At 35.6% G+C, this 22,417-nt stretch overlaps 1 protein-coding gene across 4 annotated transcripts in view; it reads right to left on the bottom strand.

Moving 5' to 3' along the window:
- Window positions 1-22,417, bottom strand: part of UNC13C (unc-13 homolog C) — a 239,651-nt gene that overhangs the window by 180,004 nt on the left and 37,230 nt on the right. For all 4 annotated transcript variants that reach the window (XM_074600306.1, XM_074600305.1, XM_074600303.1 and 1 more), the window contains one exon: window positions 14,121-14,187. In XM_074600306.1, coding sequence (XP_074456407.1) covers window positions 14,121-14,187 — 67 coding nt within the window. The remainder of the gene's footprint in view (window positions 1-14,120; window positions 14,188-22,417) is intronic.

Raw genomic sequence — 22,417 nt, 5'->3', positions numbered from 1 at the left:
GCTGCAAAAATTTTATAATGAAAAAATACTTTCTTTGCTTCAATGTACTGACAGCTGTGGATCGATACTTAGATTTCCACCTGAAAGTAAGAACCTGGGCTTTAGATCTATCAACCTAATTGAATGACACAAATAGAATGAGAAAAAGAAAAGCCATACAAGAACCTTCTTAGGTGCCAAAGAATTTTTACGCTTCAGAGCTTCTGTTTTACTGTAATGGTGTCACAAGGCAGACTCTAACATACTACTTCATTCTTCCTAGATTTTCACACCACCACAGTTAAAAGAAAATTCGGAATTTTCAGTCCTCCTTGATATCTTAATGAATAGGAGATATTCTGCGCTTTCAGTCTTCTCCTCGATAAGACTCTGGAATCCCAGTACTTCACCTGTTATTTCCTAAGAGTTTCCACAGCAATATAGTCATTATGACAATGTTGTGCTGACATCACTGCAGCATCAAGCAAATGGTATAGTGACAGAAAACATTTACACAACTCTCTTCAGGTTGTGTAAATTCCACTGGTAAAACCTCACTTATCTTTCATCATGACTTCTTTCTATATGAAAGGTCTTTGAGATTAAGTTAACCATAATTTTTATCATAATATCCTTTACAAAAGTAATTTATTATGAACAAGAGATGTTTTAACCTTAAACCCTACTTTTCACGTATTCTTAATGCTTTTAGACTCAACAGCATTCTCTCAACACTTTTCTCAGTATGTCAATTTATAAACTAAGAATTAGCACTGATTTTTAGAACACTCAAACGTGTCATGTAAATTTACATTTTCAATTGCCAAATCATAGTTGTGTACTACACTAAAGGCATTTAATTTTATATAATTGCTGATGCTTCATTCAGGAAACAACCATTGTACCACCTCCTCTCTGAAAAATAACAACTTTATGATCAGAGTTTATTTTCCACATCAGAAAGCAACTAAATAATGTTATACCAATGAATGCTTTCAAGGCACAAGAATTCCTGTCAGCCAAGGGTTAACATCAGTATTAAGATGCTGGAACTGACATTAACCCTTTTTGTATCAACATGTTATAAAAAGATATCTTACTTAAAACTGGGCTGCATTCAAATTAGAAATGCAACAGAATATTTTAAGAGATTTCAGGACTACTGAACAAGCAGATAAGCATTATTTTTAACATCTTAAATGTTTTCAACACATTTTTACTAGATATGTCCATTATAAGACAACTATTAGTGTCCTTAGTTTAAGGGCACATAGCTTTATGTTCTATTTCACTTATTACACAAAATCAGTAGTCTGTTGAAAAAAAATATTATTAATAAGACTAAAAATGCAATAGGACCTAGGTGACTACAGAAAGCTGGGGGTTAATGAATACAGTCAGATTTTTATATCAGCATAATTCTTCCTCTTAAAGCAAAATGAACCATCAATCTCATAGTAAAAAATTAGTTTCAGTTACTATTACTTGGCTTATGGAATTGCAAGAGGCAAAATTACTAATGTTATCTTCTTGAACTTAAAAGGATGGACAAAAAAGTATTAAATAGCTATGGGGTTTTTTTAGGTTATGGATTGAGGGAGGTGTATGAGAGAGAGTATTCTAACTCAGGTTTAGCTGTGGAACAGAATCAAGCATGTATTCTAAGCAAGCTGCCTCTTCAAAAGAAAGCTGCAGGGTGTTCATCTTGAAGATTAATCAAGACCCAGAAATGCATAAGCATCCGTAAAGCTCAATTTATTACTAATCCTATCATGAACTAGGAAAAAAGTACTGGCAGATATAACCAAAACATAGTATGTTTTCACCATCTATTCATACATCTAAATTATTTATCTTTTTATACCAATTATAATGTTCCAATTCATTGTGAAATCAAATACTATACTGTCTTACTCAACTCATATTGCGAACTTACCAACATGACAAAATAAACCCCCCACTTTTTAATGAAGTGTTGATTGTAAAGTCCACAAGCCCAGACAGTTTCATCAACATTATAGCATTAGAAAGCAAATCAGTTACAAATCAATGCATAGCATTAGCTAGAACAGCAGGAGGTACACTCAGAATGAAAATAAGGAAACAAAGGAAACAGAAAAATGCATGTAGAATAGATACAAAAATACAAAGAGGATACATACCTGGATTAAATTCTTCTTAAAAATAAAACACAAATTACATACCACCATCTTTATATTATTTTCCATTTATGCAGAAATACTGTACACAACTCCATTAGTATTTTGCCATTGTTCCTTCAGCTTTAAAAACAGTACAATACAACATGAGGCTCCTTCTCAGTGATTCAACTCAAGTGCAATCAGGCATGCTGTTAGTCCGCAATGGTATCTGTTCTAAATTCCCCAGTATTCCCTAGGCGGCATTAAATGTTTTTTTTTGTTGTTGTTTTGGGTTGTTTTTTTTTTTACTCTCTCTCCCGTTTTTTTTCCTCCTCCTACAACTTGTACTAACAGCTAAGAGTAATCATGGTGTTAGCTACTAATTCATTCTGCCGCTCAGCTTTATTCAGCTTTATTTCTCCTCTGTAATAGCAGAACGGGAGTCAGCGTCCTACTCCTGCTCAAATACAACATCAACATGAGAGAACAGTAATCATCCTGGTGGTTTATGTGCTGGTAACTTCACCCGTTGCTGTTTTCTCCTGCCACCGCTTCTGAATGCAGTATTTGCTGCAATAGCCACAGCCCTCCTGCGTGAAAGGCAGCCCCTCTGCTTCACAGATAGAGTAAAACAGGCTTATTGAGAAGCCTTGCTCACAGAAACACATGCAGTGCATCGTGAGAGCTAGCAGGTGCATCAGTGGCCACAAGGATAACAGCGTGAGATAGTATCTCTTGCTTGGTAGGGCCACGTTTCACCTAACCTTTTATTTATCAGTGTGACATGACCCAGTGAAAAAACTGTACAGCTATTTCTTTCAGCAGTGCTTTTATCAACAGCTGATCATTTTTGGTAATGAATCTGCTAAATAGGTTCACAACTATTATCATTCCATGATTATTTAAGGATGTTCCAGATAATAAGAAGCATATCATTCTGTTTTCCATGAAAAATATTTTGTACGTTCCCAATTAATACGTAGATGGTAGGACTCAGTCATTTGTTTACTGGGATTCAAATAGCAGAATGGATTATTATTGTGCATGCAGCGAGGAAATTATCCTGTACAGAATACAATGGGTGTTTTTTCAAATGTTAATTGATTTAACAGTGTGTGTAAGGCCACATTTAGCCTCACATATATTGAAGATATAATTAAAACTCTGAGACATGAAGGACTATGGAAATACATCCAGAATGATTCTATATAAAACCATTCTACAAAGTATACACATAACCTAAGTGTAAAAGTTTCACAAAACATGTGTACATGCATAAAACCCTAGGTATACTACTATCCCCTTTTATCTTGGGAGACAACAGCACTGAAATGCCATATGAAATTCAAAGTTTTCAGCTAGTAAATTATGTGTATGGTTCCTGTATAAAAACCCCTAAACTTTGGACTTTCTGGTAATAGCTGACACATTTGTAAAAGATAAGCTTGTAATTCAGTTATTTACTTAAAAATATATATTAAGGATACTTTGAAAAAATGTAGCACTTAAAAGTATTTAAGAATTCCTAATAATGCTCATTTAAAGCTTATTGGTTGTAGCTTTCACATTCTGCAATCCTTGTATTATTGTTAGAAATGAGATCTTGGGATACAATGCTTTTTAAGTACAATTTATAAATGGACCAGTTCTAGAATAAAATCTCTTACATACAGTGGTAAAATTAATATTTCAGATTTTTTTGTATATCATTGTAAAATAATTATAGACCATCATATTTATTATGTCCTGCTGAAATGAATGCAACCTATAAATATTCCATTAATTAGATTTATAGTTAAGAACTAGATGAATGAATGCTTCATTATTCAAATCTTATTGTAGTTATTAGCCTGTGGCATTTACTTAATATTCTGTCTAAACTTAAACTGATGCTTCAAATCTGCCACAGTGCATGCCAACAAAGAATACAATAAAACTTTTATGTAAGTGCACAATAGGAAATATTCCATTGATGTCAATACTCAGCGATATAGTCCTAATTACATGAGATGTAACAACAATGCCTCTCAAAATCAACAGGACTACTCACGTAAGGGTTAAAAAGAGAAAAAAAACCAACCAACCAATAAAAATAATGCAGCCTAGTCAAGCATTGTTGTGTATCAGCAGATAACATACTTACAAAAGAAATACATTAGGTTTTTATCGAGATTAAGCAAATGGTCTTGAGACTACAGAGACAGTAGTTATTGGGAATGTTTTGCAAAAAATATAAGGTTTTGTCATTTAATAAAAAACTGATTGCAAATAATGTTATAACACTTAATGTTGTCATCTTCAAGCAAGTTCCTAAGTACTGACCCTGTTTATACTAATCTGTTATGCTACCGGATGTTAAATATTTCGGTTTGAAGACACTTATTTGACAGCCGAGAATAAACAGGGAATTCTGCTCTGCCAAATGTATCATTCAATTCTTATTTAAGAAGGAAAACCAAACAACAATCCAAGACCTTCGGAACTAATTATGACTTATCTACCCTGGAATTAAAATTCTGTGTAGAACTTGCCCAAGCCAGCAAAATGCTGACTTTGCTTGTAATGATACTGACCAGTAAGAATCTAGTTTCATGTATAAATACGCAGTAATTACTTGCAACTGTAGTTACCCAAATCCATCTTCATAACAAAGTTATGTTGTACCTCTGTTCACGTAATCCTCACATAGGTATGATGTTAAGAACTTTCTACAGTAAATATATGAGCAGAGGTTTCCATTCTGTATTGTAGCTAAAATTCTCACAGTTCTAGTAGCTGAGATACTTGTAAGCCAATGACTGGAATGACACTACTGTGCATCTTGAAAAGGCATCCATGTCAGCCTTCAATAAACTAACACAAAGGAGCAGCTTGCAGGCGTGGACCATTTGCATTTTTGTGGTTACTTGCCAGTAACCTCACATGTTGATGAAGCTGGCCTTAAAGGACCACACCTTTAAGGGTTCACACCGATTGTACTTCACAAACACAGTGTTTAAGACATAACTCCCACATGTAGAAGGAACAGGAGAAATACAGACTATGTACAGAGATGTTGCAATTTGTTACACAATTCTAGCCAATCCCTGTATCTTAATGGAGAAAACCAACAAAACCCTACTAAACCCAGACACCACACCCCAAACAAAAACCCCAAACCCCAATGGGCAGCTATAAGACTTCATGGAGAGAACAGCTATTCTGTGTACCTGTTTCCAGGATTACGTGGCCATGAGTTTCAGAAATGATTCTTGGAATTCTTAGAAATAAAAGTCTGTCCCGTGAAAATATTTCAATAATTTCTATCATTAAGTAATAAAACCAGTGTTAAATAACATATAACTAATAAATATTATGCAACTATTTATATTGTTTAATACTTATATTGAAATGGTGATAATTATAAACTGATGGAACAACTCTGAAGTAATTTATATTTCATGATGGATTTCAGCCTGTCAGTTGGAAAAGCTGTCACAGAATTAAAACTATCTCTTTCTCCCACTCCCCACTTCCCCGGTCTGCTTAAGGGATGGATATTTCATCCCTTCCATTAAAGAAAGGCAATAACCATGTCAATTCTTAAGGCGAATGAATCAATTTAAAATAAATCTAATAAATCCGTTGTTATATCACAATATTCTGACCTAGTCAGAGACGTCCAGTTTGGGTGTGTGTGTGTGTGAGAAGTGGGACCGAGTAGAAGGGCAGTCTCACCGAACCCCCCCCCGGCTGCCTTCAGCCGCAGAGCAGCACCGCGGCCCCCCCGCTCCCCCCCCGCTCCCCCGGCCCCGACCGCGCCCGTGCCGCTCCCAGCGCGCCCCCTGCTGGCGGCCGGCCTCCGGCCCGAGGGAGCCACACTCCATTACATCACGCTGCTTTTAATGAGTTTTGTTTTAACCCGTGGAAAGTTCTCACGTCTACAGCTCCTAATAGAATTTCTAGTCTACTAAAAATACAAAGACACGTATAGAATATAGCACCCCACATCCCCCCTTTTTTGAAAACACACAGTTTTAGCGATAATCCTCCCCATAAAAGATTTTTTTTCTATACGATGATTTTTTTCTTGACTGTAAAGCTCAGTGTTTTCTTCTAAAAAGAAGTATAATAAGATGGGAAACGAGAAAATAACTATTCGAGATACAAATCTTGGTATTTCATAAGTGCATGGAATCCACCTGTGAGCTGTTTTAGATTTTACTTCAGAAGACTATGAAAAGGGTTTTGGAGTTTCTGAAATTATGAAGGCTGAGGCTACTACTTATTCTGCACTAAACCTTTTCCAAACACCTTAAACCAATTGCTAGGTTTATAAAATCAAGCAGTTTGAATTCCATTAAGTGAAGTAAAACTACTTTTGAGATTTTTTTTTTTTTTTTAAACAGAAATTAACAGAGAAGAGGCAAACAATTTAAAAACATAACAGCTTCTTGCCAGCTGCAATTCAAACAAAAGCCCTGATCCCAGAAGGAATCACAAGATGGGATCACAGTGAAAAGCAAATGCAGAGAGAGGGGAAAGAAAAAAAAAAAACCCAACAACAACTCAACAACAACTAAAAGAAAAAAATAAAGAAAGGCCGATAACTAAGCATATTTCAGGAGGAAATAGGGAGCTTTCTCCCAATACGGATATTATCAAGCACCCAGTCATACTGTTACACGTTTGAAGTGGTAACTTAAGAACAACATATGCTACTCCTGAAATTTAATCCTCCCATTATGTTCTTTCCTTATGAATAATTTGTTCATCACTTGCCCTCTAGGAACATGCTCATTCTAGAGACTATTTGATTTTCTTGTCTAGGAAAGATTCTGTTAAAGTAGAATGTTTGCTAAATAATTTTTTAAAGTCAAGAATCTGACTCAGTTCCCACTTTTCATGTAGGGAACTGTTTTTAGTTTGATCCTTTGCTTTAACTGATTTTTTGCAGATACTACTATAAAAGCATTAAACTCTTCATTAATCACAGAAAATACAGTATTTACATTTCTAAATGTTAAATCAGACTCTCATTCTGCTAAACTAACTGTGATTCTGGGAGAAAACAGCAAAAGTTTTGGCAGAATATAGATCATCATTATTCTTCCACAATTGCAATATAACTAACTAATTGTGCAGCTTTGTACTTTACACAGAAAAATATGCTGATCTTTACAGAAATTAACGTAAAATGATCAAAGACTCTCATAAGTACATTTCAGGAATATACTTACTTTTTTTTCCTTTTATCCTAAAATTGTCAATTATCATCTGCGTTATGCAAATACTTATTTTTACTCTCTTAAAATTCCATATAAATTTATTACTAGTGCTATTGACAGGAAAGTATAATGAACTCAGAGTAACATAATTTGCCTTTTTTTTCCACATTTGCCCCATTATACAAGTCAATTTTTATTATTCTCTCTTAAGAGTAATTTATTTCTATTGATTCTTTACATCTTGGTTGCAGATAAAATAACTCTTAGAATATGCAAGTGCTGCCTCAGATCTAACAATGTGCATTAGCCTTTCCTGGACCTTTCCTGCCTCTGGTCTATCAGTTTATGCATCCTCCCAGACGTGGAACTCATTGTTACCTTCAGCCTGGGGGTTCCAAGTTTCTTTGATCTAAGGTCTCCTCAAATACAGTACACATGTATGACCTTGGCTGAGCTTTACTGAGAAAGCTGTAATTATGATGTGAGCAAGACAAGAAGGGCAGGGAGATCAAACAAAAAAAAAAAAAAAAAAGGGGGCTGTGTGTGAAAAAGGTTAGCAGCTCAAGATTTCAGAGGTAACATACTGATATGAAAAGCTATAAAATGGGAGAGGGGGAGGAAAGAGAATCTGAGGATAGCACTTCAATATCAGCAAGGATCGGACCATTTCAAGGAGTGGCAGAGGGACCCCTTCCCTGCTTGCCCAGCTGAACATGAAAATACACAAGAAACACTCGGTCTTATCAGGGTGATGTACACATCAATGATTAGCCTAGTAATTTCCTAATCTGAGCTTTCTGTTGTTCATATTAAGAAATTAATAGTTGCTCTGAACTCTTAAGTCCCATTTATCCTGCTTGCAGAGTCTCTTTGCATACAGTAAAGCTCATTGGAACAAAAGCAACCACCTAGAGTGGGAGAGTTACAGCATCTCCATTCCACGCAATCCTCAGTCATACACTTAAATTCAAGTATATACACTTAAATAACAGCTCTACTAACAGCACTGATTTGATTAAGAGTCATCTTGAGACTTGCCATGAGTGACAGCGGCATGGAAAGATTCAGCAATAGAAAGCACACCACCAAACTGGAAAATAAAAATTTCTTTGGTAGTGAATAAAAACAACCAACCCTACTAATCTGAAAATGGGTAAGGAGGGTAAATCATGAGGAAAGTTCCATAATGATGAATTAGTAACTTTAAAGCTGACGCTGCAAGGATTCTAGAAGCTTAATGTTTGCAACAATCCTGCTTACAGTGCTAGGATTGCCAGAGCGAAGGGTTATATAATTTATCATAAACCTGGAAGCAAGGTAATTTGCTCTCCTGGATCTTCCCCCCAGCCCCCCAAGCCCTCTCTCTCTAGCTTAGATTTCATCTATATCATTCATTAGCATCTCAGTATATGACCTGTCATTCCCTTTGCCAGGATTCTGAGTTCATCAGTGCTCCATTCTTGGCTGCTCTCAACTCTCTTTCCTATCTTACATCTCCCACTGATATGATTGCTGGTTGTCCCAATATTTCTCTCTCCTCACCCCAGGACTTCTTTCCCTTTCTTGCATTATGAGAGGTACTCTGCCAATCCTTATAACTAACAACCCCAACTCTCTCTAACTTAATGGATTCTTACCTTCACAATCTTAACTATTCATCTTCAGAACCTTCAGTGCATTCCAAAAGCCAGCTTTTGCCTCCACAGAATGGTGCCCTTAAAGGCTGGCACAGCTGATTCATACTCACTGGCTCATGTTTCCTATTTTATGCGAAGCACACATTCTCACTTGTAAACTTCATCTGATGAGAACCCTGTTGAGTTTCACAGTCTTCCAAGCATTGCCTCAAATGTTCACAAAACGCTCTATAATTCAATTACGAATCTGCTCCAGGAGCTGTATAACTCTATAGTACATTCACTTAGCCACAGGCTACCAATAAAACCAGTAATAAATCATTTAATATGAGTCCAAAGACAACCTGTGAAATGCTATAATGTGGTTACTCAAAATAGATATTGAAACAGGAGGAAGGGAAAGAATGTTACAATGGTACCTTTTTGAACTCTGAAACAAAGGAGAGAATTGAAGTTTAATTGTAGAAGAGAGCATGTTACATTCCTGTTTGTTGATTTTCTTTTATGACAGTCAGAGAAATCTTAGGTTTCTTACCCTCTGTTATGAATCATGATATCTCAGTTTTTGAAGAGGAAAGCAAAGTGATAATTCCTTTTCTGACCTTGCATAACAGAATCTTCAAATAATGGTGCAGCAGTTCATAAAGGTTTCTCACAGGGTCTACCATTCTTAATACCTTCAATTAACTGAAGAAAGCAATTTTTAACTTTCACATTGATTTTTAATCATAAAATACCTAAACTTACAACACCATAGGAAAAATTAAGTGTAGCTTTATTCAGATAAAGGACATCTCAGTTTTCTTTTCTTCAAAATTCTAGTGACTTTTTGATACATTTTCCCTGAGAGACTTTTAGAGGAAGTCATTCCAGAAAAAAAATGCTAGGGAGTTTACTTAAAAAGATAGGAAATAAAAGAAACAAAAGCAGTTCTTTGGTCAAAGTTGAGGTAAGGATGATTTTATATCCTGCACAAAAGCCACGAGATGTGAAGACAAGGTGGCGGATTAAATTTTAATTTAAAACTTAATCCAATTATAATTAATCTGTGCTGGATAATTTACCAACAGCATAAAACTTGCAATTGATTCCATACATCTAGCAGCTATATTTATTGCTTTTTATGAATTTCCTTCATGCCTCTGATATGAGAGTTTTTATCCTGACCTATTAGCTGAATTTCTAATCCATTATCTCTGCTTAGAAACATGTATTCCAGGCTGCAATCAGCATGAAGTCATGCATGATTTTTGAACCCATGAATGAAGATGAATCCATGTCTTTGAGGAAATAATTGATGCTATTTGCAAGCATTGTACTCCTCTCACCTTTTTGTCAAAGCAAACTTTCCAAACATCACTTTTTGAAAGCCTCAAGGGCAACTATTAAGTGATTTTAGAACTGCTAATCCAGACTCCCCATATTGACCTTTTTACCTTCTTCATGTAAACTCAAACAGTTCAGATGCAAGATAGTCAAGATAATTTGTACTATAGAAATAGAACTGCTTGATGTAACCAATCAATGCGATTCATAAAGAAAAGACATGCAGGAAAGTCCTTTAACTCCCCAGATATTTTGAGCTTCCTCATGGCATCAATTAACATTCTAAACCACTGTTAAAATATCTTAAAGTTCGCAAACTTGCACTGATACTAAATTCACTTAATTTAAAAGAATATGTACTTCAACATTTTTTTGTTTTTGAATTGTCAGTTTGTAACTTTTTGTTTACATATTTCATCTTTGAAATAAAGTCACTAAACTTTAAGAAATGCAGCTTGTTTGCTGACAAACATTTGGCCCAATCAATATGCCGATTGTTACTTGAGCACTATGATTACTTTTGAATTGCATCAGGATACAAAATATCTATTATTAATACTTCATGAAAAGGAAAAGCCTGCCTATTCCCACTTCAAGACACACTTGCATACAGAATATTACTTAAAATGCAGGGTTAAAAAATTGTTCAACTGAAAGATTGATTTTAAAAAATTTGCAATTTCTTTGGGCCTATTGAAATCTTTTAAAGGGAAGCTTTGCATTAGTCTCATAACCCCATGGCTCCTAAACAGAGAATGATTTCTGCTTACCCAGTCCTAAATTCCCTTCGCTGTCACTGTGTAATATCTCCTTTAGTATTAGTTTATCAAGTTTTGTTTCTGAATTAGACAGTAAATCAATAGTGCTGACAGAACTAAGCTACTGATAACTTTTCTGTCAGTGAGCATTTTCATACTGAGCATCACCACTGCATCCATCATATAGTTAACCATGAATCACAAAGAACAGCACAAGAACAATCCACAGTGAATATTTAATTCTATATCATCGTTTTTTAAATATTGGAACACACATCAATTTTTTTTATTTAATGGCATATACTGTGACATACAGATGTGCTATGCTCATTTTGCAACCTAAGATATAAGGCACATAGGGAAGATTTGCCTAGGTCAGTCTCTGTCACTATCACTGTTGATCTTCAGGTTGTAAGACCAGTAAATGTAGTGCCACTATTTCACCACCTTTTATTTCCAATACTCGCTATTATCACTAAACACAGTTGTGGAATGATAGAAGGGGTAACTCACACAAGTAGTCTCCTACTTAATGTTAGCCTTAGGAACTAATTACTATACTCTGTACTTCATAAAAAGCATACCCATCTCAGAGAGGTGACAATTATTTGTTCAAGTGATTTTATTTCAGTGGCAAAACAGTCTCTACTACACATAGGATTAGTAGCTAAAGAAATAATCAAAGTGACATACACAACTGGGGTGGGAGGGAGGATGGGGGAAAATCCCTTTGATTGTACTCAAGGCTGACACCCAGTTAAAAGAAAAAACCCCTCTAAATGTATCTTCTCATTATCGGCAGTACTTCATAGTGTTTATTTCAAATCTGTTAGAGAACTATGGAAAACAGACAAACCCCTCCCTGTTCACTGTTCCTGGCAATACAGTGAACATGAAACTGAAAAACAGATACTAGCATTAGATTATTGTAAAAGAATTCTATTTTGGATTTTTGTTTTTAATCGATAAGCAGAGCAGCAATTAAAGGACCCTATCTACTCCAGCATTGTCTTTTTAAAAGCTATTAATTCCTGACATGCAATTTTCCCTCAAATGCTTAACTCCTCTCCCTTCGCAAATATGGGAAGGATTTCTTAATGCTTTAACTTAGCATTGCTATATCCTATATGATTGCAAGAAGGCCTAACTATTGTTTTTTCAAACAGTCATCAAGGCATTTTATTATATAAAAAGACACTCTCCAAAACATCAATTTGGCACTTTTCCTATCTGGTCAATGTTTGAGTAAATATTCATTAGCTACAATGCCTCCGGTGAACCACTGGATGTCATCTCACATTTGATCAGAACTGCCTAATTCAATTTCTTATTTCCATAGGTTACTATCAAAAGCATACTTTCCAAATATTCTTACTGGAATTTAAGCCACATATATTTTACATACAGTAAGAATTCATGGTTGTTTCATCTGTGAGGAAATACCTGAAGCTATAGCACTTCACTTCTCCTTTATAGGCAGGTATTTTGTACTTGTCTATTTTAAAGACTATCCACCTGAGAAATCTCCCCACACACACCCATCCCTGTTCCAAAATAAACCCCCTTCCTAAACCTCAAAGAACACTCAAAAAACCCACAGCAATTATTGTTACTTCTCTCTTCTTAAAGGCCTCTGGTGATGGATACCCTACCTACAGCCTGCTCCAATGCCTAAAAACCTTCCCCGTGGTTACTCAAGGTCATTATTTCTTTTTCCAGCTCCTTACGGATATGGGAAGTTGCCTTCTTGTAGAAGCAGGATCTTACAGTATAAATACCTACATATAGGGATTACTTTCTCTGGAAAATTACTTATTTTGCTTTATCTTTCTGCTTGCCTCCATTACAAGGCTCTGTGAATTGTATCTTCTGTAAAATACATCAGTATTGTTTAGTTTTCTGTTCTTGTGCTGCATGTTCATTTTGTCAATGGCCCTTTTTTAGCCACAAGAATAATTGCAAGTGTAAAGCTTACTTTGATTAGGCATTGGCAGACATTCATCCTTCATTCCTCTCCAATTTTCTGAGCAAAGAATAGCACTTCATGTCACATCAGTTGTACTAAATCAACAATGGGATGATACCAGTGTACTGCTTCTGAAAACCAGTTTATGTTCAGAACAAAAAGACAAAGCCAAAAGACCAAGGCAACCCACAACCTAAGCCACTGAAGCATAAATACGCATATTTCAGGCAAAATAACTTTAACAGGAGAAAAATCTTATTCAAATTAATTTGTAGGTAGAAAAAAGAAGGAAATTAAAGTCTCCATGTTTAAGCAAACTACAAATCTGATGTAACAAGCGACGAGATCATACATTTCATTTTGCTTTGTGCGAGATCTGTTAACGTGTGCATAGGAGCAGGAAAATCAAAAGCTTAGTTGAATAAAATGCTAGCATGTAACTTCACATATACACATCTACTTTTCACTAAGAAAGGCCGTTTATTAAGAATAGGTTTAGAACCAAGTTCTGACGAATCTTCAGCATTAGGCACATGCTTGGTGCAGGCATCACGGTAAGGACACAAGTTACCCAATTGAGAATACAGAACTGGACATTATAACTGTGTTATAATAACATTCTGCACTGCAAGAAAGAGCCATGTGAAGGGACTGCACAGCTGTGCTCACCTGTGCACATCAAACATTACCAGCAGCCAAAGTTGAACAGTTTAATGCAAAAAACGGGATTTTAAGTCTTGGATTATTAGTTCCTTTCTTCTATCCAGAAGTGGCACACAACTGAAGATATGGTTTCTGGATTTATATGCAACACAGTTAAGATAGCCAAACTACAATCGTTTCTCATGCACCTAAAGAAAGTTTCAGAATCTCATCCTCTTTCTGTTTAAAAGAAAAAAATCCTGAGGTGAGGGAACAACAGAGATTTAAGAAGCAATAGGAGGAATTGTCTTGTCTATCAGAAACTCAGCAGCCACATCCTCAAACCCTTCTGTAACTGAATAGCAGTTTACATGAACTAGAAACCTTATACTAAATTCTCCGTCCATCTGAGAAAATGTTTGAAATGACAGTAATACATCAGTAGTTTTAAGAGCAGCTCTTACCTTCTGAATAGCCCTGGCCCATCTTGCTTTTGCAAAATTACTTCCATCAGCTTGATCTTTATTTCTCCTGGAAAAAGGGGGGAAGAAAAACCACAAGTACTCAGAACAGCAAAGTATGAAAAAAAATAAAATTAAAACCACCCTGACAAGTCTATGGACAAGTTGATCAAAGTCAGCTAGAACCATCATCCGTTTCCTCTGTATATAGTATCCTCTATATACTAGAAAATATTAGCTCTGTGGAAGTTGGCCTTAATATAAAGTTATGAAAACTTATCATGGTAGTTAGCATAAGGGTAACTTTACAATTATCAGGAAAAGAGCTGATCCGAAATCATGAACTCTCATCTTCCTATTCAATGTGATAAGCTGTTCAGTAAGTACTATTTCAGTGAGTGGATTCACAGGTGGCTTTGCTTTGTCAATACTAAATCGAAACAAACTATGGAAAATAATGGAGGAAAACACTTCATTATGATATATTTAGCCCTCAACATGGAAGATTTATTTTATTCATATTTGATGAATGACATGACACCATGAGTTAGATCAATATTTGTTGCGGGGGATGACCAGGCTAAAGACAGTCATCTAGTGTATTTTTCCATTATTTGCATCTGTTTTTAACTCCCGCCCACTTTTTCCAAAAGGCAAATAAGAGCATCAATTTAAGAAAACTTGATATTTCTATTTCAAACAGCTTTGTTTCTATGATTTGAATGTTAAAATCAAATATATCAAGTTGAAAATAATGTTTTTCAAGTTTAATAATTAATATTCTGTCTTATGTTCACTACAATTGAAGAAACGGGTAGAGAAAACTCATTTCCCCTCCCCATTTATTTCCAACTACTCTGCTACTCTCTACTTGGGCTGTTAGTTGATAAACTGAACCAGAATGTTTACAGGGAAGAGTGCCCAGACCTGATGGTGATTTGACTGTGAAGTCATATCATGGCATATATATAGTTGATTCAGTATACTGGGAAAAATAAACAGACACTAGACAGTAACTACAGCAAAACACATGGCAGTATCTCCATATGCTGGATTTTCTCTGCTGTAACAGAATATTAAACTGCAGTTCTGAAGCAATTCCCATCTATCCAGGCATTCTGAAGCAATTAAGATATGTTCAAGCAGAGAAGACTGGCTCATAGTATCCTCTTTGGTTACAGGGGTTCCATTAATTCTAGGAGTATACTGGCTTAAAAAGACATGATCCTTGCCCCTTATATTATTAAAAGAGTATAAAAAAGCATCAGTAAAGGAATATATTTCCCAATTATAGTTGTTCATAAGTCAGGATTACAAGGACTTTGACATCAAATGGCAGGAGGAGAAGAGAAAAGAAAAAACAACAACAACAAAAAAAAAACACCAAGAGAGGAAAAAAAAAAGGAAATTTTCCCTCAGTAAAGGTATATCCTTGTGAGACAGAGCAAGATTTGGTCACAAAGTCTTTGCAAACTGCACTAAAGGAGTTATTGACGTGACATCCTGTAACCATTTATACCTCTCAAGACCTAGGAATAAAGCTCTACAAGGAAAAGAAAAAAAAAGCAACCCCAAAACAACACCGCCCCATGAAAAAGTCACCACAACAAAAACTTATATTTGATCAGATAAGCATCATTAACAGAACTCTAACAAATATTTGAAATAAGAATCTGTTATGCAATTGGTTGTCCCCCTAGAGAAGTTGTACAGCTACACAGGCCAACTATAATAAGGCTTCATTATTCAGCTATTTCACCAGACCCGTGAAGAATGTTGGTTTAAGCTGAAAAATGCTAATTCAGTTCAGGACTATTAAGTACAGGTTAAAATAGTAACCTGTTAATTTGTATAGACTCTACCACTCTTGTAAGAATCTAAGTAATTCAAAAGATACTGCCTTGCACAGTAACAGTTAAGTAGCAAAATAAAAGTATACAGTAAAATTCTATAGGTACAATCTACAGAGGACAGAGGCCTGCCTAAGTAAAGTTGCAGCGTATTTCTACTATACTTCAGTGATATCCTTAGGTCCACGCATTACTATTTAATTATCTTGGACTTTTAGAATAGTGCTCCTCTATGTGAGGAGAAAAATGTTCTCTCTGATATGCACAGCTGAGTGCACTGATGCAAACAAAGCATGAAGAGGCTTGTCTTCCCCTCCCCTCATCTCTGAGCTGCATGTTTGCAGATTCAACCTTTTTCCTTTTCACAAAAAGAAATATACTTTTTTTTTATTGTAAGGTAAATCAGCCAAATGATACTAGTATAAGTAGTCCATCCCATCCTGCATCTGTTAACTAGACTGGAAATACTAGGTAATAATTAGCCTTAGGAATTATTAGGGTAACTAACCTCAAGGTCAGATGGAGAGTTGGTTGTCAATGTTGATTCATAAGAAATGGAGAAAAACAGCTTTCTCTGCCTTAACTGAAAGTACGTAGGGTCAAGAGTATTCTTAAGCATTGAGGCATAAGGTACACATGCAGACAAAAACTTTTAACTCGTTTGGAACTCTTATAGAAAGTCATTGGTTTGTGATCAGATTGCTGAGCAGTGCAGACAAGCAGGCACTTCAATACCGTTCTTTTTAGGATATACTTCTTATGCCACATAAAAGCAGCATAGACAGACAGTAGGAACAGCTTTTTACCTATCCACTTCCTGTTGACACAGTGATCAGTCCAGTTTAGACAACAAATGATTCTTAAATTTCTATTCAGATCTATAAAAACTAATTTGCTACCTGGCAGAAAACAGTTTCTCAATACTGAATAAAGCCTCCAGATGACATGCAGTTTACAGGAATTATGAGTAGCACCCACCAGATACCGCTGAGGAAAATCTGTACTGGTAACTGAACTACATACAAGGAACGTATTTTGTTCCTTACCAAATACATAGCTATGATTTTTTGAAACAAAGAACATAAGCAATATGAGCAGATTAGGAGAACTCCACACAAGCATTAAGTCAGAAAATAAGGGGATCATAGCTGATAATCAGAAGAGCATAAATTCCACATGGTAGCACAACCAAAAAGCTTGGAAAAAAACAAGACAAATGCCTTAAGAGTGCCTGAAAATCATACTGATTCACTGTTGCTACAACATAACGGCCAACTGTGGTCTCTGAACCAGTGCAGTTCACAAGAACAATGAGAAGGGAAAAAAATAGAAGAGAAGCCTCATAACAAGAAGTCCAGCAATATTCACATATAAGGAGTTGAGCAAGCAGCCTAGGTCAAAGTTTTGATGCACTGTGCATCAAACTTAGCAGGCCTCCACATCTCCTAGCCATAAGGATCAAAATAACCAAACTTATTGCAGTCAATTTACCAAGAGAAGACAGTTAAGTGCAAAGGAATGCACAGGCTAGACAAACATGAGGGCTGTTCAGTCTGGTTTATCAAAAGCTAAGGATTTTTAATAGAAAACCAAAGTTACACTGACGCTTTTATTTAATAGATGTTTTCCCTCTCAATTATGTTGCCCAAATACATTAAAATTGGTCTAGCATTTCAATGACGATTTGCATTTTCATGACACTTCTTGTAAAATTAAATCTCACTACAGGCTTCGTTGTAAAGCAGTTAATTATATAGCACTTGCAATGTGGCCACATACAGACAAATAATGACATCCTCTGAATGCTTATTTGTTTGCAATAGGCAGTCCTGAACATCTGCATTGATTTCTAACTATTCATCATTAGCATCAATTTTGTCAGCTTTGAATATAACTGGAAATAATTTATGGAAGAAAAATTGAAATAATTGCACTCTATTTTGACATATTATGACTTTTTTAACCGGCAAGTTCCACTCCCCACTAGCAACAGTCATGCTGGAACTAACATCTTGTGCTTAAATCAATCTCTGATAGATCAGGCAGAGCTGTACTTCAGTAGCGTGTGTGTGTGTTTCGCTGCCTTTAAGTAACTTTCTGAAAAGCATCTGATAGTGGTCATGGGATAAGGATGCTGATGGTAACTTCTGGTTTTATTCTGCATTCTTTTATAGTTCAGAAGGAGGATAGGAAAGAATAACTAAAGATGAAGAACAGCTTCTGTGTTCTTTGGAATACCAAAAAGAGTACTTTCAAGTACTACATTTCTAACGCTGTAACTTTTTAAAAACACTCAATTTAACGTGCATTGGAAGTATATAATAAGTTCATAAGATACTTGAAACTTCTGGGGGAGGATTTCCACATCTGTTACTCATTTAGACTGCAGCGGCACAAGCTATTCAGGAATATCTCTAACTGTAGGTGCAGTGAAGCAGTAGATGCAGAAGTTGCTATCACAGCTAGCCTTGCACATCAGGCCAAAGTGACATTAGTAATATTGCATACACCTGGGCTACAATAAACTTGTCCTTGTTATAGCACCTGCCAGGAAATTATCTGAAGCTGACTGCACTGAAATAGTTTCCAGCTGTAAACAAGGTGCTTTGCATCACTACCTTCAAGTCAACTCATGCCCTTAGAAGAAGGGAACACTACTATTGAAAAGTGTATCTGGGATGTGGAACTAGAAAAATGGCATCCCATTAAGGATTATTATACTATAAAGCTATATTTCAATTTTAATTTATTTCATAGGCCTCAATTATACAGTACAGAAAAGAATCAGTATAACATTAAAAAGCTGTGCGATAAATAGCAGTTTAGTAAAACACTAGGAAGACCTGTAGGCAGTATGTGTCCATCTTAGCTATAATCATGTTAACAGGAAGTGAATGATTTCATAAAATTGCAAAGGAGAATTAAGTGAGCTAGGTTTTCCACAGTTAGCTATATCACAGTAAGACTTACTTTAAGCTTCACATAAATTCATATGATTTAGCATTACCCAACTACCTCACATAGATATTTTTGTGTCTCAGTGACAACAGAAGGCAGACTTTGCTCTAAGATACCTTTTTTGTAGCATTAAATCTATACCCCTACAGAGGTTCCCATTTACAGATGTGCAAGTTGCACTTAAAAATTTAGTTTCCAAACACTACAGCAGAGAACTAAATTTGCAAACAGCAACACATAGCAATAACATCCATCTTCTTACCATTCAGATGCAAATGTTTAGTAACACATGAACAGAAACTAAAATACACTTACATATATGCTTTAGTTTAGTTCTTCGATTTTTTCTTCCCCCGCCCTTTTTCAGGTTACTTACCTCATCATTAAGAACTTAAGTATTATATAAGACCTATGTCTTTTGACTCACCTCTAGAGAAAATGAATGAAGTTTCAAGGTATACATTTGTCCCCATAGCAGAACTCGTATTTTTTTTCCAAGTTTGAATAGTTCCTCCACCTTTTCCCCAAGATTTTCGTAGGCATAACTGATGTTGATCTTCATAGTTTCCTGCAGGAAGATGCTTATTCCTGCTTGCTTTTAGAAATACCCCTCAGCCAAGTCCATTATCTGCACAGCTGCTAAAGATAACCCATCAATAACTGCAGCCTGATTACCCCTCCTCTTCCTGAACATAATTAACTGTTTGTTGCAAAGGAAGTACTTTTCCTCTCCCTACTGTGTTTTCACCCTTCAAGCTATACATTTATAGGGTGGTCTTGTTTCTGTTAAAGCTGATTCAGGAAGTCACAGCTTACTTTAACATTATTTTCCAGTTAGGTTCTGTTAGTTGTGTTCTGACTTACAACATGATGCAACAAACTTTTCTATCATCACAGATGAAGAGACAGCAAACTATTCTGTGTACCTTAGACTGGGTACTGGGAAAGGGAGATAATTAATTCGATATACTATGAATTTAATGCATAAGTTGTGCTTGTCCTGAATTTTACTAACATAATTATAATTAAACTAATAACAATTACTTTATTTAATTATACATGTTTCACTACCTCCTTTTGAATAAGACCCATAACAGTAGCATTCCAACCTCTTGCACAGGCTTTGAGGTACCCCTTGGTGTACCAATAAACGCCAGACCTGAACTTAGTACTCCAAGCATTTCAAAGGACTGACTGGTCTGTAGATGAAATACAAGTTTTGTCATTGATGTGAAAGGAGGCAAAATCTCACTCTAATACAGCTTTAATTAATGGAAGTGGACAAATGACATGAGCTCAGGATTAAAAATAGTTTCCATATATGAAGAGGACAGTAGCCAGAATAAAGGGTCAAACTAAAATGAAATCAGATAAATTCTCTTTATGATAGTAATCTGAAAAATTAAACTGCACTGACAGAAGAAGCAGAGGGGTAAAATGATACATTTTGGTTTTTGGGAAATGGCATTTTAAGAGGATTAAATTGGAACCAATAGAGGAATAAGGAAGTACAAATTTTGAAAAATGTTCTAGAACTGAGGGATTTTGGATTATGAAGTTTGTCATCTTTGGGTACTTTTTTTTTTTTAACGCAAAAATAAGCAAAGAGCCATAAAGCAAGTTGTCATTCAAGACCTACTGTTAGATCCTCTGTGAAATAGCTTCATTTATACTACCATTTACATGTTGTGACAAAATAAACACTCCCCGGGGCATAACTCTACAGTGTGATAGAGGAATTCTATTTAACTTAGACAGCAAAATGCTGAAAGATCTTTTTGTGAATCTTCAATAGTTAGAATTCCATCAGTGCAGAAGATAACACAACCACACACACAAAAAGGCAAGATGTTTTATATAGAAACTTGAATTCATACTGAGACCAAATACTTGGACAAGGTTTACAGTGACAGCCAAAGAAATACGACATTTTATTATACTTCTGAGACAATCACAAAATTATTTAGGAATAAACTTATCAAGTGCATAGATTCCTACTTCTTTTAGGTCATTTCAAATGATTAGACTTCAAAAGATGTAGATGCATTTTGGATTCCATATCGTGGGATTTTCATGTTATATGATGAATTACTTCTCAATCATTAATGTGCACCTTTCTCAAAAGGTTTTGTTTGCAAAACTGGGTGGCATCTTCTTTTCATTATGCTGGAGGAACTTATTCAATTACATTAAACCTTATTCTGAAGAAATACTGCAACTGAACGCCTGGTGCTAAAGTGTATGAAAACAGACATGTACAGTAACTCACGCCTAAAACATTTTAATTCCAATTCTTACCACTTAAAGCTGTGAACTGGACTGAAAGCTGTCAGTCAGGTTGGTCAAAACCACAGCATGTGATTTTAATCTTAGTATACTTAGTGTCGTGCCAGTAAGTAATAGCTCATATTTTCCCCTACATTGCTATAGAACAGTAGCTTTGAAGACAGATTCTGTTTTTTCTAAAGTGTGCCAAGACAGAAATCAACATCTTACAAAGTAACCTCCAAGCTTTTCTGATGGATACAAGGATACTACAAGGCAGTCTGGCTACCTGAGAACTCCTCTCAAGATGCATTCTCTCTTCAGTGCTTCAATAGCTACATTCATTGTTTCCTAAGTGCAAGATATTTATCAGAGCAAAAGAACATGCAATTAAGACATAAACTGATTGACAAGACCAAAGGCTATCACAGAAGACAGGTGACACAAAGAAACACATGTTGGTGTGAATAAGACACCAGCAAGACACTGTTCTGCCGTCCAGTGAAATGCCAGCTTCTAATCAATCTCGATCCTGTCAAAGTGTCATCTTAGACTGTTCCTAGAAAGAAAACAATGTCTAACTGACACTTACAGAAATTTTATGAATTACTCCAGATTTTGACTGTGTTTGCCACTATGAAGCTATTTGTTAGTCACCTGTATCTCACCTACTTCTATACCATATCATTAAAACCACTGCTTTATTCTAATATGTCCAACTCCAAAAATAATAATTTAGGTAGTTTTTCCAAATTATACTGGAAAGACATTTTTTCTTTATTCAACTGAACTCAATCTTTCTTGTATATTATCAAGTCTCTGTATTCCTAACCGATGCCTAATTTTTCAAAACTTAAAAAACATTCGAAAATCAATATAAAATATTGATTGTATATGCATGCAATAAACAAACAAAATAAATGTGACCTTTAGAAGTAAGATGGGCCTACAGAGTGTGTTACATCACACTTCCACATGTAAATCTCTCCCTCCATTTCTAAATCAATCTTTGAAAAGTTATCCAACAAGCTTACTTTCATGTCAAAGACTGTGTGAAACTCACTATTTGTAAGAGAAGTTTCATAAAAGAAACTGTATGGTAACCGTTGCCTGAACTTGACCTCATGCATGAAACTGTATCTGACTATTATGAACTTATCTCATACCTCAAATAGATCCTTACATGGATTCAATCTGTCTTTACATCTAAACTAAGCGAAACATAGG

The sequence above is a fragment of the Larus michahellis genome, chromosome 9, assembly GCF_964199755.1.
Source record: "Larus michahellis chromosome 9, bLarMic1.1, whole genome shotgun sequence".
Classification (NCBI taxonomy): Eukaryota; Metazoa; Chordata; class Aves; order Charadriiformes; family Laridae; genus Larus; species Larus michahellis.
The sequence above is the reverse complement of the archived record's forward strand: the minus strand, read 5'-3'. Positions and strand labels throughout refer to the sequence as shown.